Here is a 15,702-nt window from a genome sequence, read left to right on the forward strand (position 1 = left end):
AAGAAAGGGGCTTGTTACTCTAAATATTACAGAACTTTCCAGTTATTTCTGTAACTTAAATATATATTTTGAATGAATACTTTTTAAGTCGCTTTTTGGAACTTACGCTGTTAACTTCTGGGTTGATTCAGGGCCCTTATATTCTCAAGACCGGATTCTTCAAGCTATGGGAAATATCACACTGGCCTTTCACCTGCTGTGTGAGCGAGCTGACCCTAACTCTTTCTGGCAGCCCTATATTCAGACCCTCCCCAGCGAATATGACACTCCTCTCTACTTTGAGGAGGATGAAGTTCGGGACCTTCAGTCCACACAAGCTATCCATGACGTCTTCAGCCAATACAAGAACACGGCTCGGCAGTACGCCTACTTCTATAAAGTCATACAGGTGAGTGGCTGGTTGCTGTTTATTCTTTTTTTTTTTTTTAAGATTTTTATTTATTTATTTGACAGAGAGAGAGACACAGCGAGAGAGGGAACACAAGCAGGGGGAGTGGGAGAGGGAGAAGCAGACTCTCCACTGAGCAGGGAGCCTGATGCAGGCCTCGATCCCAGGACCCTGGGATCATGACCTTAGTTGAAGGCAGACGTTTAATGACTGAGCCACCCAGGTGGCACTGGTTACTGTTTAGATGCATGTTTAACAGAGTGCAGAAGAAAGGGAAATCGATGGCATAAATGTTCTACCTCGCATTTTATTACACATGTTTAAACATTGTGCTTTTTAAGGTAAAAGGCATTCTGATTCTAGTCCACTCTCTTTTTTTATACAGAAATATCCCTGAAGTGTGATTTGAACATATCTGACTTCCCTTGTTAATAGAAGCAGCCCTTGTTCCTGAGTTAGGAAAGTCTCTGAGCTTTTCTGAAAAGGAAAGATTATAATACAATACAACTTTAGAAGCTATAAAATATATCTAATACAAACAGGTGCTCGTGTATCAATTTTCCAAGAAAGTGAAAGGCCCTTTCTGGGTTCTTCATATATATATGTTGACATGTATTTTACTGAATTATAGCGACAGTTAATTTACTAACTTAGAATGCTTAGACTCTTCGTGTCTTTCAGAGTGTGCTGTGTATTATGTTAATTTTAATCAGTTCTGAGTGGAAGTGTCCTATAAAAACTTCTGTAAGGTTGTGAACATTTGAATTACATCTGGTTACTCCTTTCTGTGTTTTGGCAGTTCTCCCCTTTCTCAGTTGCTCAAGAATTAGCTCCAGGGCTGCTGTACCTGATACCTGGCCTTGGGGATGCTGCTAAACTTCCTACGATGTTCAGGGCAGCCCCCAAACGAATTTTCCAACCCAAAATGTCAGTAGTGCTAAGGTTGAGAAATCTTGCTTTGTGGTTATATATAGAACAAAGTGTCTCAGGTACCAACATGATACCAAAGATCACCATCATTCCTGACTGGTTGGATTCCTAGGGCCTGACTGAACAGAAGGAACTTAAGCTTCGTAGTGAGATGAACCCGAGCTGAAACCCAGATTCCATATCTCACTTGCTATTTAAATATAATTTGAAATTACAGTTGATCCTTAACACGGGTTTAAGTGGTATGGGTCCACTCATAACATGGTCATTTTCGATAAGTACAGTGCAGTGCTGTAAATGTATTTACTCTTATGATTATCTTGATAACATTTTCTTTTCTCCCTCTTTATTATGAGAATACAGAGTATAGTATGTATAACATGCATAAATCAACTGTTTATGTTATCCGTAGGACTTCTGGTCAACAGTAGGCTATTGGTAGTTAAGATTTTGGGGAGTCAAAAGTTATGTGTAGATTTTTGACTGGGTGGGGGTCAGCACCGCATCCCCTGCATTATTTGGGGGTCAGCTCTAGGTGCTTTACCCCTCTGATTGGTTTCCTTATCTGTAGGATAAAAACATATGCCCCATTTTCCAGTGTAACTATTGTCAGCCCAACTTGGGCTGTTCATCAGAGGACCTACCGAGGTGCTAGGCCTCGGCGCCTGTGGCCATTAGGAGTGCAGTTTCTTCTGGGAAGCACGGAGGACATCTCGGGTGAAGCCATCTCAACGGGGGCAATGTCATTGAGGCGGTGGGCTCCGGAGCTGGCCTGCCAGGGTCCGAATCCTCGCAGCACCCTGATTGCTGCGCTGTTTGGGGCGTGTCTCTGTACGTCTGTTTCCTTATCTCTAAAGTGGGATAATATAGTGCCCGATTCTAGGGCTGCGGAGCTGACCAAATGAGTTGACGTATGTACAGCCCTTGATGACAGCAGTGTTTGCTGTAGGAATTCTCAATTTGTGTTACTGTTCTGTGGCTCGTTCTTCAGGCCATGTGACTCAGTTTGAGTTTTTTATTGTTTTACGTGGCTTCTCCCCCTGTGCCTGCAGGGACTTACATTAGTGTGTCTTAACCTTCCCTACTGAACACCCTCGCCGCCAAGGACAATGAAGCTTATTCCTGCAAGATGAGGCTCTCCACCCAGAGTGGGCCATTACAGGCTCAGAACTGCTTCAGAGCCTCATGCTTTTGTCGTTGTTGGCTTCGTTTAAAAATATCAACAGTTCGTGCAAATGTGTATGTTTGCTCTAGTTTGAAAACCATGTTCAGTGACATACTATCAAGTCAGGTTGGCATTGTAGGAAAACAGCCTGGCTTCTCCTGGGGCCGTACCTGCCCCTGTGTGTGCCTGGGGGCCCCCGTTCCGGCTTGGCCCGTAGTAAACACTGTTACCCCGACATCGTGGCCCGTCCAGGTGTGCTTCTTTTTCAGAAGAACGGGGACACTCCACATTAGTAGAAGGGAACGATTACAAACTGAAGATACATCCTAATGGGATTTTGTAGGAAATTTCCTAGGCAGTGGTTTAATTTAAGTGCGGGCCGGAATAAGACCATAGACAGCCTGATGGGGTGGAGCCGCGGTGGCAGCAAGGAGGGTCCAGGCCGGGGAGAGGAAGGGCTTTGCACGAGCGTTCCTGACCAAGAAAAACGGACTCAGGCAAAAGTTATCTTTTTAAAAATTAGAGTTTGAGACCACCTGCTTTTCTGGTTGTAGAATGTTCTCGTTGCTCGTGGAATCTTCGATAACGATCCAGCTTAAACACAGACGTTAGCATTGTGCTGCCATTATTTTGTAGGTCAGGTTTTCTCACCTCGGCACCAAACCCTCCCTCTTGCTCATGCTGTTCCAGGATCAGCTGTCTGGCTTTTGCTCCGTTTTGGTAGATCACTCCATCAGTGCGCCGCCGCTTGGGAAGAGAGAGTGAGCGGGGTTGCCTCAGTTCGTATTTAACGTCTTCATTGCCGTGACCTGCTCTCAGTTTTGTTTTGTGGGGCATGGTGGCTCTTAACCTTTTCAGGGTCCTGGGGCCTGTCTTCCCCGAGAACTGTGCACATGTCCTCTATCACAAATGCTTACGTACCATTTGAGGGGGTCCCAGTTCCAGAACCTGATTTGCGGTTTTTAATGATAACTTCCCATTTAAAGTCATTTTCCTGCAGCTGGGCGCTGGACCTGAAACCCGTTATTTTTCTTCTGAGGTCTGCCAGCCACAGCTCTTAGCCACTATCTCGTGTCACACCAGCAGTGTGAGTGCAAGCACGACTTGTTTCCGTGTGCCCCCACTGGTGATGCCCAGACCCTGGGAGAAGGGTAAGGAAAAGGGAAAGAGTCACACCAGCCTTCTGTCTTGCTTCAGGTGCTAGAATGTTTATTCTGAAAGAAAAGTAGCATTAGTACTACCTCCTAGTCATTATGAATTCCTGTAGGTAGACTTCCCTGCATTGTGTTTTGTATTGTCATGTTTGTCTGTCTCTTTGGTTGTTGTTGACTAAAAACTAGAAAAATAATTTCCCACACTCTTTTCTCCCAGAGTGTTTTCTTAGTCAAGGGTTTTTTTAGAGCAGCCGGGTGTTAGTTCAGATTACTTTCTGTTCAGAAGTCTTTCTGGGCCTCTGCTGGTTCTCATGTATAGAGAAGGGGTTTGGGCTTTATGATCTTTTCAGTTTTTTATATTATATTTACATTGTGTTTTTGAGATGTTCTACATACGGGGTTTTCTCTAGGTCTTCAGCAGATGATAGTATGTAACCAGGAGCCTCAGATTCAAGGAATTTGGAGAGCATACCTTGTATGAAGATAGAGCACCTGCTGGTGAAATCTTATACTGCAGCTTAACAGTTGAGAAATGTCAACACGCAGACTCGAGAAGCTAAATTAGGAACTGTGGCTCAGCCAGATCCTGGAAAAGGCTTGTGTGGATTGAGAACCCTAAGTGGTGGTAAAATTTCTGTCATTTTGTGAAACAGGGACCAGCGCAGAAGAGAGGATTAATGGTAGAGGGCAGAACTTTGCATTTAAAACCACTGCAGAGTTTTGAGCCTATAAGAGTACACCTCGCAGACCAGGACGTTCCAAAGTTCAGCTCTAAGTTGAGACTTCTGTCTGGAAATATGGGACCAATTTTGTGATAGGAATCACTGGAAAAGTAGGACTTGGCTTACACCCAGCTCTGAAGCAATGTAATTGTGTAAAGGTGAAGAAATCCTATCAGATGTGACCTGACTTAGCACAGATGACCAATAGTCCACATATTGCTCACCCCTGCCAGTAAAAAAAACAAATGAACAGATCCTGTGAATGAACTGTGTTTAATTTGTACTCCCATCTATCAGACCAGGCACTGCGATGTGGGGTGTCAGCTTCTCCTGGGGTTAAGAGCTGTCTGGGGACATGCACGTTTTCCTGTGTTGCTGAACTTGAACATGATGCTCATGTAAGGAAATACAACTGTGTAAGGTTTAATAGAATAGAGGCATAGGTATAAAATTACTGTTTTTCCATTGATCTCATAGTTTACATGATTTGTCCCACCTTACTTGGGTTTCGTCTTTTGTGTTGGTCAGACAGTTTGAGAGGTTGAGTGGAACGGATGGAGATGGAGAAACCACTTGTGTGTCAACTGCCGTGAGTTTCAGTTGAGCGAGCTTCCACTCTATCTGCCTTATGCTTCAGGATGGAGTCAGGCAGTCTTGAGTTGGCTCTATTCCTTGAACAGGCCACTTCTCCTACCTAGTCAGAGCTGTAGTGGCAGAAGATTCGAGCAGTCATACTCACAACTTGGCTGAAAACAGAGCCCACCAAGAGGCAGAGGAAGATGTCACGCTTGGTTCTTGGCATCCCATGGCAGTTGTGGCCAAATACAAACAGTTGCTCCTCCCATTTCTCGCTGTTCTAACTTGTCTCTGACAGAGGCGCACAAGAATAGCACAAGATGGGAGTTGCCAGATAGATTTAGCCTGTGTTTTCCTAAAACTCGCATCTACACATAGAATCTGCTCCTACATAGTGCCTTCAGGGCTGAGCATCCAGTTAGAGTAAGAGGCTTTGGGCACTAGCTTACTCTAAAGACCCCGACTCCCAGAGCCTCACCGTGCAGAGCTGTTTGTAAGACCTCCGTGTAGATAGTGTGTGCTATCTACACACGGAGGGCAGCACCGTGAGGCAGAGCATGCATGTGTATTCCTGTAACTTCTCCTCTGGAGGCAGAGGCTGTGGGCAGGCGCCTGCAAGTTTGTGCGCAGGTTGTGGCCCCCAGGCAGCGTGGGGTTCTCCGTGGTCAGCTTCTCCTGCTGTTGGTCTTTCCCTTCCACCTGGAAAGCTGCCTAAGAGTCTTCCTTCATGGGTGTGCCAACCCACTGCTTCCTCCTGACCTTGGATTTACTGCCCTGTCTTCTGTTTTTAACCTGTGTGCCCTCTTGATTATTGCATTTTTCAACTAATACGTGTGTGTGTGTGTGGCAGCACACCCGGATCCCTGGGGATATAGAGATTTTCTTTTCTTTTTTTTTTTTTTTAAGATTTTATTTATTTATTTTAGAGATAGCATGAGGGAGGGGGTAGCAGAGGGAAAGGAATAAGCCGACTCCCTGCTGAGCGTGGAGCCTGATATGGGGTTTGATCCCAGGACCCTGAGATCTCGACCTGAGCCGAAATCAAGAGTTGGACACTACAGACTGAGCCACCCAGGCGCCCCTAGAGATTTCCTTTTTAAATGTTTTCTTCTGGAATGAACTTTTAGGCTTACAGAAAAATTGCACATGTAGCACAAAGTTGAAAGTGTGGCCGTGGACACACACTGCTTCCTGGCTTCCATCCTCCTGACCTCGTTCCCACTTACATGTTTTTCCTCGGAGGCAAACGTGTTCCAAATGGGACATTTTTGTTCTCAGCCAACTTCATGGCAGTGCCACATCTGTGAATAGCTGCAGAAGTGAAGAGGGAAGGAATAGAGTCAGAGGTGACGGTGACAGTGAGCACAGAGGAGGCTGATCGACAGGTTTGGAGGTGTTGGATGCAGGAGCATGAGTCCATGTTTCTTCCTTGGCTGCTGTGGTAACGGACTGGATAGAGGCTGCGGGATGCAGAGAGAGAGGATGATTTCCGTTTGCAGGTTGCTCATCTGAGTTGACCGGGGCCTTTTCCCGTCAGGTAAAGAGTTTCTGTGCTGTGTGCCTCGTGGGACTGGCCCGAGGAGGAAGGGCTGGTCCAGGGTGGGTCGGAGTGGCTCCTGAATACATGGCAGGAAACCCAGAGCCCAGCCCATCTCCTATCCGGTCAGAGCCTCTTGCTCTCTTCGCAGGGCTATAATCCTTCCAGTTACCTGTGAGGGTGCCCACGCCCTGAGCTGGGGTTGGAGCATGTCTGCTAGCCCCACGCCTGTGTCCTTGAATCTCTAAAGTTGTTTCTGGTCTTAATTTGGGGACAAAGAAGTGGTCTGGTTTTCAGGGCAGAGCAGTCTTGTTTACAGTCTTCCTTGGGCTCTTTTACAGAAAGCTGGGTGTGGCCTGCTGGCTTCGAGGCCGAGGCTGGTTGGGCCCAGGGCGGGAGCCTGCACGGGGCTCACCTGCTGGCTGCTTTTTCCAACAGCATGGATGTGCCTCCTGCCCAGCCTGGCTCCCGCTGTACAGAGGTGGGAGAGGCTCCCTCTCAGAGGAACCCATGCCCCTGCCCGGGGCTTTCTCTGCAAGCTGTGAGGAAGCCACCAGTCCTCTCTTTATTGTCATCCTTACTGATTCCATTTGTAGTAATGTGAAAAACATGAGAACGCTGGAGCTTAGGAAACCAGCGTAGCTTGGCGTGTTCCCTGGAGAGTTTCCAGTGCCCTTCCAGTCTTTGTTAGAGCCTCTGGCTGTCTCGCTGAGCTGTCGTGACCCACGTCCTTGCTTGTTCCCGATAGCTGACCTTGACCATTATTAATTTGTGTTAAATGTCCAAGAGTGTTGTCCTTATTGTGTCCTTACGTAAGCTTTCTGATTTTGTAACGTATCCATTCTAAACATGTTTGTGATTTTCATCGTTTTCATAAATAGAGGCTGCAGATATGTCATTAAAACTCTTTTTAACTCTGTTTCTTGTTTTGCATAGTGTTAGAGCAGGGCAGATGGGTATGGACTTCACCTTCCGGAATCCAGTAAGTGGTCCTGGTCTCCTGTTTTTTTCCAGCTTAAGTTTCAGCAGCCTCTGGGAGGCTCAAGAAATGAAGTGCTTTCTCTCTGTGTTCGCGCTTCTAATTGGGGAGCGTGGGCCTGATGTCCTAGCGGTGGTGGGTGGTCCTGTCTTGTCGGCTGAGGGAAGACGTCGCTGGAGGGCATTCAGTGGTGTGTCTGTGCAGGGGGAGACTCGGCAGCCCCGTGCTCCGTGTCCTCCCGTTGAAGTTCTCACATGCAGATTCGGCATCTCCCATCTGCCCTGTCTGCTGGTGACAGCGCGTCTCCCGGCCTCGCCTGTCCCTGCCGACTCTTCTCACTGGCGGCCCTCCTCCCGAACCACAGCCTCCCTCCCCTTTCTCATCTGCTTACCTGACTTGGGATCCTGGGGCCCTTCGGAAATCTTCCATTGTTGCTAATTAGGGTTAGGGACACGTGCCCAACACAGCAGGCACATAGATTGTCCCCGTCTCCTACTTTACGTATCACTCGGGCGCCAGCGTGTTCATAGAGGCCCCCCACGGGGTTGGCCGACAGACCCACAGGGGCGAGATCGATCGTGTACACGTGTCCCCTGGTGGCAGGACTCGGGAAGGAAGGCGAATCGGCATTTGTGGTGACGCCTGCTGTGTGTCAGGCCCTGTGATGAGAACTTTCTCTTCTGTTATTCTTGTGGTTAGGAGGAGTCGGGAACTAGTGTCTTCCCATAAGAATTTGAGACAGAAGTAGCCAAACTGGATTTTGAAGAAACCCCCAATACCAGGCCCAGGTCACTGGTAGTTAAATTCATGTCTGGAGAAGTTAAAGCCTCAGAGGTCAGAGATGGGGCCTCGCTCCTAAGACGCTGTTCACTGAGCCGATGCTTCTGCGTGCCGCTGGTGGGCTGAGGGGCTTGGCAAGGCTCCTCCAGTCCTCCCTTTTTCCTCATAGCTGGGCATCACCCCGTTTTCCAGGGGAGGAGACAGGCTGAGGGTGAGAAAGGTGGCTGGAGCTGCTGAGGGTGAGTCAGGATTGAAGCCCCAGTACACCCCACCCACCCACCTGGGGGCTGTGGGTCCCACTTCCTGTCTCTGCAGACCCATCCTTCTTACAGTTCCTTTCCTCCACCAGCCCCGCTTTACCAGTCCTGGCTCTTCCCAGTAGTCGGATCAATGGAACTTTGTGAAATCCCTGCAAGTTTAAAAACAAGCCTCAAAAAAAAATCTTTCTTGAAACCTGCCTTTTTCCCCCTTGGCCTCCCTAAGATCTGTATGTGTAAATTCCCTCACCTCTGGGACAGGATTTTGGGGTTTTGTTTTCTGTATGCTAGGGGACAGGACTTGCTCGTGTTTCTGAGACCTGGGGTAAGTGCCCTTATGAGTGAACACACTTGTGACCACTCTTGTTGGTTGATGTTGCTGCCCAAGCTCCATTCCTTCCTGGCAGAACTGTGCTGTGTGTGATGTCTGATGATCTGAATGATTTAGGCTGCAGCCACTGTGTAGCCACTGTTGGTATTCGTCATCCAGTCTCAAGGAAGGCTGCAGAACCAATAGAATGTGTATGTACGTAGAGAAGGAGATTTATTTTAAGGAGTTGGCTCATGCAGTTGTGGAGGCCAGTAACTCTAGAATTTACAGGCTGGACCAGCAGAGGCAGACCCTGGAAGGAGCTGATGCTGCTGTTGAAGTCCAAAGGCCCTCTCTCATAGGATTTCCCCTTGCCTGGGGGAGCCAGCTCTATTGAGGCCGTCAGCTGATTGGATGAAGCCCACCTGTATTAGGTAGGGCAGTCGGCTTTACTCCTAGCCCACCAATTTACATGTTAGTTTCATCTAAAAACAGCCTCACAGCAACATCCAGAATAACCCAGTATCTGGGCACTGTGGCCCAGCCAAGTTGCCGTGTAAAATGAACCAGCACAGTGAGCATGCTGTTCATCTCTCTCACAGCACATGTCACTGTGTGGACTTGCTCTTGCATTTATCTGTTCCTTCCTCTGGCGCGCGAGCTTCGCGGCCAGGGGCCCTTGTCCCTGGGCACCTTGTGCTGCTGCCCTCTGCACAGCGCCCACCACATAGGAGGCTCGGGCAGGGGAGCCAGTGGCCGTCTGGGTCCCCACACACAAGCCACGTGTGGCCAGGGCCTCTGGGGGCGGGGCAGGGCCAGAGTCTAGCCTGGCCTCACTCCCCAAGCTGGCCCCTGCAGAGCTGCGTCCTTGCAGATGGGCAGCCTTTTCTGGTTTGTACACAGGTCCCTGGCAGACACACTCGCCCCAGCAGGGACACATGCTTGACTTGCTGGGACGTCCGAGGAGCCAGCGTAAGTGAGGACTGTGCCGAGTGTCCCAGAACATTCCTCCCTCTGCTTGAGGCTTCTGTGGCCGTGGACATCCCTGCCCTGTCCTTTTGTCTTTTGTCTTCCCAGAGATGAAGTTTGCAGTGAAGGAAGAATTTATCAGATCCCCTGCTTTTATTTAATTTTTTTAAAAAGATTTTATTTTTGAGAGAGTGTACGAGCAGGGGGAGGGGTAGAGGGAGAGGGAGAAGCAGACTCTGCTCAGCAGGGAGCCCGATGCAGAGCTTGATCCCAGGACTCGGGATCAGTACGTGAGCAGAAGGCAGCTGCCCAACCGACTGAGCCACCCAGGCGCCCCTCTCCTGTCTTCTTACCGTCCTCACCCGATGTTCACTGCCTGGCCTCTATGCTCAGATTCTAAGAGTTCTCTGCAGGTAGACCCTGGGCCATTTTTCTTCAACCCTTCTTACTGGATCTCCTTTTAGATGATGCACACCCTCCTGCTGCTGGGTCCTGTGGTGAGTTGGGGCTTTTTGATTGTGCTGAGCCTCACGTGTACTCTGTGTGTCGCTCCAGTGAAATGCGCCTCCTCTACTCTGCTTGTTGACCTGCAGACACCTGAGGCAAGAAGGTTCCTCCTGACCCTCTTGCTGAGGGTTTCTTCTTGGGGGTCGCTGGACATCCCCGCCTCACATGTGACTGCAGCAGAGCACCCTGCGAAGGTCAGCACTTCAGATGTGAAGTGCATTTTTGGAGAGCTGTTCCATTTGGCCCCCACTTTGTTCTTTAGTCCTCGGGCTTCATCACACATTTTGATTTGGGTAGTTTTCCCTTTCACAAGTCAACTTTATTTTTTCAGCTTAAAAGAAAAAGTGAGTTCTAGATAGTAGTAGTCAGAAATACAGCCTGGATACTGTGCTTATCTTTATTTATGTTGAATCTTGTCAGGAAAAAAAATAGTTTTTTCTTTTTTTAAGTAAGTCAAATAACTATTTGAAATATTTGCTGATAGTAATGGAGTTTTACTGAATGCTTCTCCATTCAGTTTTACTGAATGGTCTCCAGTTCAGTGGTAGGTGCTGTAAGGAGATCAAAAGTAATACGAGATCCTTGCCTTTTCAAAGTTTATGGTAGAGATGGGAGGGACTCAGTTGGCAGGAAACAGAAGAACAAAAATGGTAAACTGAGGCAGTGACTGCTCTCTGAGCTCTGGGATGCCTGGGGCAGTCAGATGGTTGTGGCTTTGAAAGGCAGGATTGTCTGGTTGAGGGAAATACTGTCAGCGAAGGTCTGGACTTGGGGGCAAGCAGGGCATATCCAGACGAGCCTGAGAAGACAGCCCAAGCCCAGCAGAGGCCACACAGTCCCTGGAATGGTGGGAAGTCATTGCAGGTTTGTGGGGACCAGCTCCCAGAAGTCTGATGCCTGAACCTCTCCAGGGTGCCTGTAGCTTCTGTGGCTCAGGCCAGTGTGGGATGAGAGAGTTGTGGCTTAGCTGAGGCTGTTTATGTGACACCTGCTCACGTCACTCAAACTCCACGAGCCTCAGTTTCCACAGTTACAGTCTAGCCTGTCTTAGGCTGTCTTTGCAAGTGCAGCTGAGATACAAGTGGCTATAAATGTGTTTTTAAAATGCCAGCCTTGCTCTTGATGTCATTAACTGGCAGCTGGGTTTGAGCGTCCTTCAGTGATGTCGTGAAGGAAATTTCCTGCACTGGATGTAAAAGACAAGAAGATGCAACAGCAAGGCCTGTTCATAGGTGCTAGGATGGAGGGCACAGCAGAGAGGGGGTAGGGATAGACAGAAGGAGGGAGAGCATGAGGCTGAAAATGTGGCAGGAGCCCATCTCGAGGACCATCAGCAGGCCTTGGGGTTTGTGTCCTCCTCACGTGATGGGGAGCCGTGTGGGACCACACCAGCCTGGGTTTGCTTGCTTGCTGCTCTAACCTCAGAAGCAGGAAGACCAGCTAGCCCGAGGGATGTGAGAAGTGCTCGGAGGGAGAATCGGTAGTATCCGGGATACACTGGGCCTGAGGAGTTAAGGACGGTCACGAGGTTTCTGGAGTTTGCTGGCTTTAGGTGCACCTTCTCCCCTTTGCTCCTACACTGACTCTACCAGCCTCTCTCTATAACTTCTGTGCTTTAGAAAGGACATTTTTGATCCTAAATTTCTAGCTTATTCTAACTTGTTTAAACCCGAGACCTACCAGAAGTAACTTGTATCTGCGTTTTCCATCCAGACATCTTTATTTTGTACTTTGGAATATATATTTCAAGCTGAAATCTTTTGTATGCAAAAGTCAAGCCTGGAGCAAATGTTTATTGTGAAAGTATAAGCCGGTGAGAGCGAAGGTTTTAATGGGAGTGCTCGGCCAAGCTTAACCCCGGTGGCGCGCACACAATGGCACGTCTGAAGGAAAAGCTCTCAGAAGAGCAGCTTTCAATTTGAATATATCCGGGATCTCAAGATGGATTCTAATGAGTTTTAAAACCTTTGTGTCAGCCTCATGTTTTTTCTTTAAATGCTGTGAAGTCATTTAAAATTAATAAGCCAGTTTGTATTTGACAGCATCTGCATCAGAAATGATGCCTCTGTCGGCTCTGAAGTCTTTGCTCTTGTGTGGTCTTATCATTTCTCTAAAGTGAATTAGTGGCTATGGCTTCTAGAACCACTAGGAGGACATCCACTGCTCGTTCATGGGCAAGTTGACTACCCGACAGACCACCTAGGTCCAGCTGCTGTGTCTAAATGCTGACACCATCACCTGAATGTGGGCCACATAGTGAGAAATGAAGGATTCCAGCGACGGGGGGGGGGGGTGGCATGGCGCGGAGTTTCCCTGGGTTAGTGAGGTGCCGGACCGGGGTACGCTGGGACTCAGGGACAGCATTCCAAAGCCGAGGAAGGTTTGTCGGGGAGGTCAGTCTCCTCGCACTTGCGCCTCCTCCTCCCCCACGAGAAGTCTCACCGCATCTGGGCCTTTCTGTCTCCAGCAGCTCTGCTGAGACACGAGTGCACTTGTGGGTGCTGCTGGGCCGTGGGGCGCTCACAACGCAGTTTGTGCTTCCACAGAGCTCCCAGCCTGGTGGAAAACCCAGTCAGGACGGTGATGGAATAGCAGTTCTGGCGGGGGGCATGGGGGTGGGCAGCCCAGAGGCAAGGGGAACAGCAGGAAGAGTGGGGAGTCAGGAGAGGCTTCACAGAAGTGGGAGGGCCCCTGACCCTGAAGAAGGTCCAGGAGTTTGCCAGGCAGAGGGCAAAGGGCACAGTGAAGCTGCCCAGTGCGCTTGGGAAGAGGAAGAGAAGGTGGAGAGACAGAGGCAGGCAGGGAGGGGGCCAGGAGCATCACATGGCTCACAGTGCCACCTGCATCAGGCACAGCTAGCTACATGTGACCCTCACAACAGCCTCACAAGGGGTCCGCTTGCTGTTATTTCCATTTGAGGGGTGACAAAATCGAGGCCTGTTTGCAGGTCTGCCTGTTCTGGAAACTTAAATGCAGACCTAATTATCAGTACACCAGAAGAGAGATTCACGTCTGATTCTGAAGTATCTTCTCTGCTGTATGGTGCTGCCTTCACCTCGTAACCATGGAAGCCGGTCACTCATCCCATAAACATTTATCGAGTACCAGCTGCTCAGGGAATCAGATTTGTATTTCAGCACGAGGTATTGGAATGTTTCAGGCAGTGGCTCTTGTTCTCAGGAGTCCTGCTGAAATGGAAGCATCACCAAGGCAGGGGTTGGCCTGTGTTGTTCAGGCACCGAGACGGTGAGTGCTGTCACATAGGAGAACTCAGTAATCAGCTAGTGGGGGGTGCCAGGAGAGTAGTGACTGAGGTCACGCTGCCAGCACGTGGCGACACAATTCTTTGTTTTCTCTCCAGTGTGTGGGCAAGCACTACCTTCCTGGAGAGGCTGCTCTAGGTATCGAAGCACCCTAAAAACAGGACCATGGGCCACATCAAATTTGTGTCAAGAAAAAGGCATTCTTAGCCAGCCTTATGGCTTTTTTAAAGAGGGGCGGAATCCTAGCAGACAGGGCTCCTCCGGATGCCGCAGTAGAGTGCACTCTGAGTGTGGTTAGGGAGGGCTGATGGCTGGTGTCAGACCACGGCCTCTGAGGCCGACTTACTGGCCCTGTTGTGCTTAACACTTGGTGGGATAGAGGTGAAGACCTAGGAGGCACGCCGACCAAATTTCTGGATGGTGGAAAACTGAGAAAGGAGGCTTTGTAAGTAGATCAAGCCTGTCTTGGTTCAGAAAACTCTGACCTGCGAGAAGGATGGGATTGAGCAGGAGTCATCTGGAGGCAGGAGGTGTGGGGAGAAGACTGGTGGCAAGACATCAGAGCTCCGGACCCTGTTCTTTGTCGGTGGCTCATTTGTGACCATAGACAAATCACTCACGTTCTCAGCCTTGTGCCCCGTTTCACCCGCAGAAGTATGAAGCCAGGTGAGAAATGGAAGGAAATGTGTTTTAGATGAAGAGCATTTTACAAATGCATGTTTCTTAAAGAGAAGCTCCCTCTCACTGCCCTTCCGGGTCCCGGTATGCGTCTTGGGTGAGGTACACGCTGCTGGCCCCTGGTGGTTCTTCCAGTGCAGTGAACTGCAGGGGGACTGTCCCTTCAAGGCCCTGTGGGCATAGAAGGCACACGCTTAGCCCCGTCTCTCCGCAGTCCCTAGCTCACAAACTAGTGGGGGAAGTAAGACAAGTAAGGAAAGCTAAGTGATGATACAACATCAGACTGACAGTTGTTGGCAATAGGAGTTCACTTGGTGGTATAGGATCAGTTACCAAAATTCTAGGGGAAAGTTGCTGAGGGAACTTCAGATGCGAGGAAGATTCTAGTGATTTAAGAGTTTACCACATAAAAAATATGACTCTGCTTTAAAGGCAGTAAAGGTCAATCACAGCTTCCAGCTTCACACATCGAACATTATAAACTTTTAAAATAAGATTAATATACCATCTCCCCAGGCATTGTACATGGTAAGAAATAGAAAAAGGTAAGAGTTATGTGTGCCTATTGATGAATTCTATCCTAGTGATACTGAATAGGCTTTAGACTGTATCAGTTATTCTTGAAAATGGCTTATGTTAACAGAATAAAAATGTAATAGAAAAAAAAAGGCTGGGGACATTTAGTAACCCCCTGTAGTAAAGACGAACAGTTTGGGTCATTTTCTGTTGATTTTTAATTTTCTTTAATTGAGGTTTAACTTCCACATGTAAAGTACAGGGATTCCATGTCGATTAGTTTTTATCCTAAGTAACCACAACCGAGATCAAGCTGTGGCACGTGTCTGGCACCGGAGGAAGCCGCAAGGCTCCTGTCTCAGGCAGTAGCCACCCTCCCTTTTCTGGAGGGAGCACCCTTCCGACTGTCCGCACAGCTTAGTGTGTGAGGCCGAGCGCTTCTGTAGGTAGACCCGGCGGTGCACTTGCTCGCCGCCGGCTGCTTTCACTCCCTGTGCTGTCCGTGGGACTCCTCCACATGTGGGTCCGCGGTACCTCCCTCCCGTCCCCGTCCCTGCTGCTGCTGCACCGTTCAGCGTCCTGTGTGCACCCCGCAGTCTGCGTATCCACGCGGTGCCTGGGCCTTTGTGTCGTTTCCGGCCTGGGGCTACAGAAAGCTGCTGTCAGTGATCTTGTCGTCTGCTTGCGGACACATGCATCCCTTTCCTTTGGGCACTCTCTGGGGAGAGGAATTTGGGAGTTTCGGGCAGTCACATATGCAGCTTCAGTAGATACTGGTAAAGTGGTTTCCAAACTGGCTGAACCAGTGTACGTGCCACCAGCAGCATGTGAAAACATTCTGGTTGCTCCCCGCCCCCCCCTCCCCCCCCCCGCTTTCTGTTAGGCTTTCTTTGCGTGTACAGGGGTGTCTCCTCGGGGCTCTGACTTCCCTTCCCTGGTGACTGGTGGGGTCGAGCGTTTGCTTATTAGCT

At 49.1% G+C, this 15,702-nt stretch overlaps 1 protein-coding gene across 5 annotated transcripts in view; it reads left to right on the forward strand.

Moving 5' to 3' along the window:
* Window positions 1-15,702, forward strand: part of SETD3 (SET domain containing 3, actin N3(tau)-histidine methyltransferase) — a 77,918-nt gene that overhangs the window by 22,389 nt on the left and 39,827 nt on the right. For all 5 annotated transcript variants that reach the window (XM_088024458.1, XM_088024459.1, XM_088024461.1 and 2 more), the window contains one exon: window positions 132-388. In XM_088024458.1, coding sequence (XP_087880584.1) covers window positions 132-388 — 257 coding nt within the window. The remainder of the gene's footprint in view (window positions 1-131; window positions 389-15,702) is intronic.

Source organism: Eumetopias jubatus, unplaced genomic scaffold, assembly GCF_037043125.1.
Source record: "Eumetopias jubatus isolate StellerSeaLion01/CBP00866 unplaced genomic scaffold, mEumJub1_p1.0 scaffold_7, whole genome shotgun sequence".
In the NCBI taxonomy this organism is placed as follows: Eukaryota; Metazoa; Chordata; class Mammalia; order Carnivora; family Otariidae; genus Eumetopias; species Eumetopias jubatus.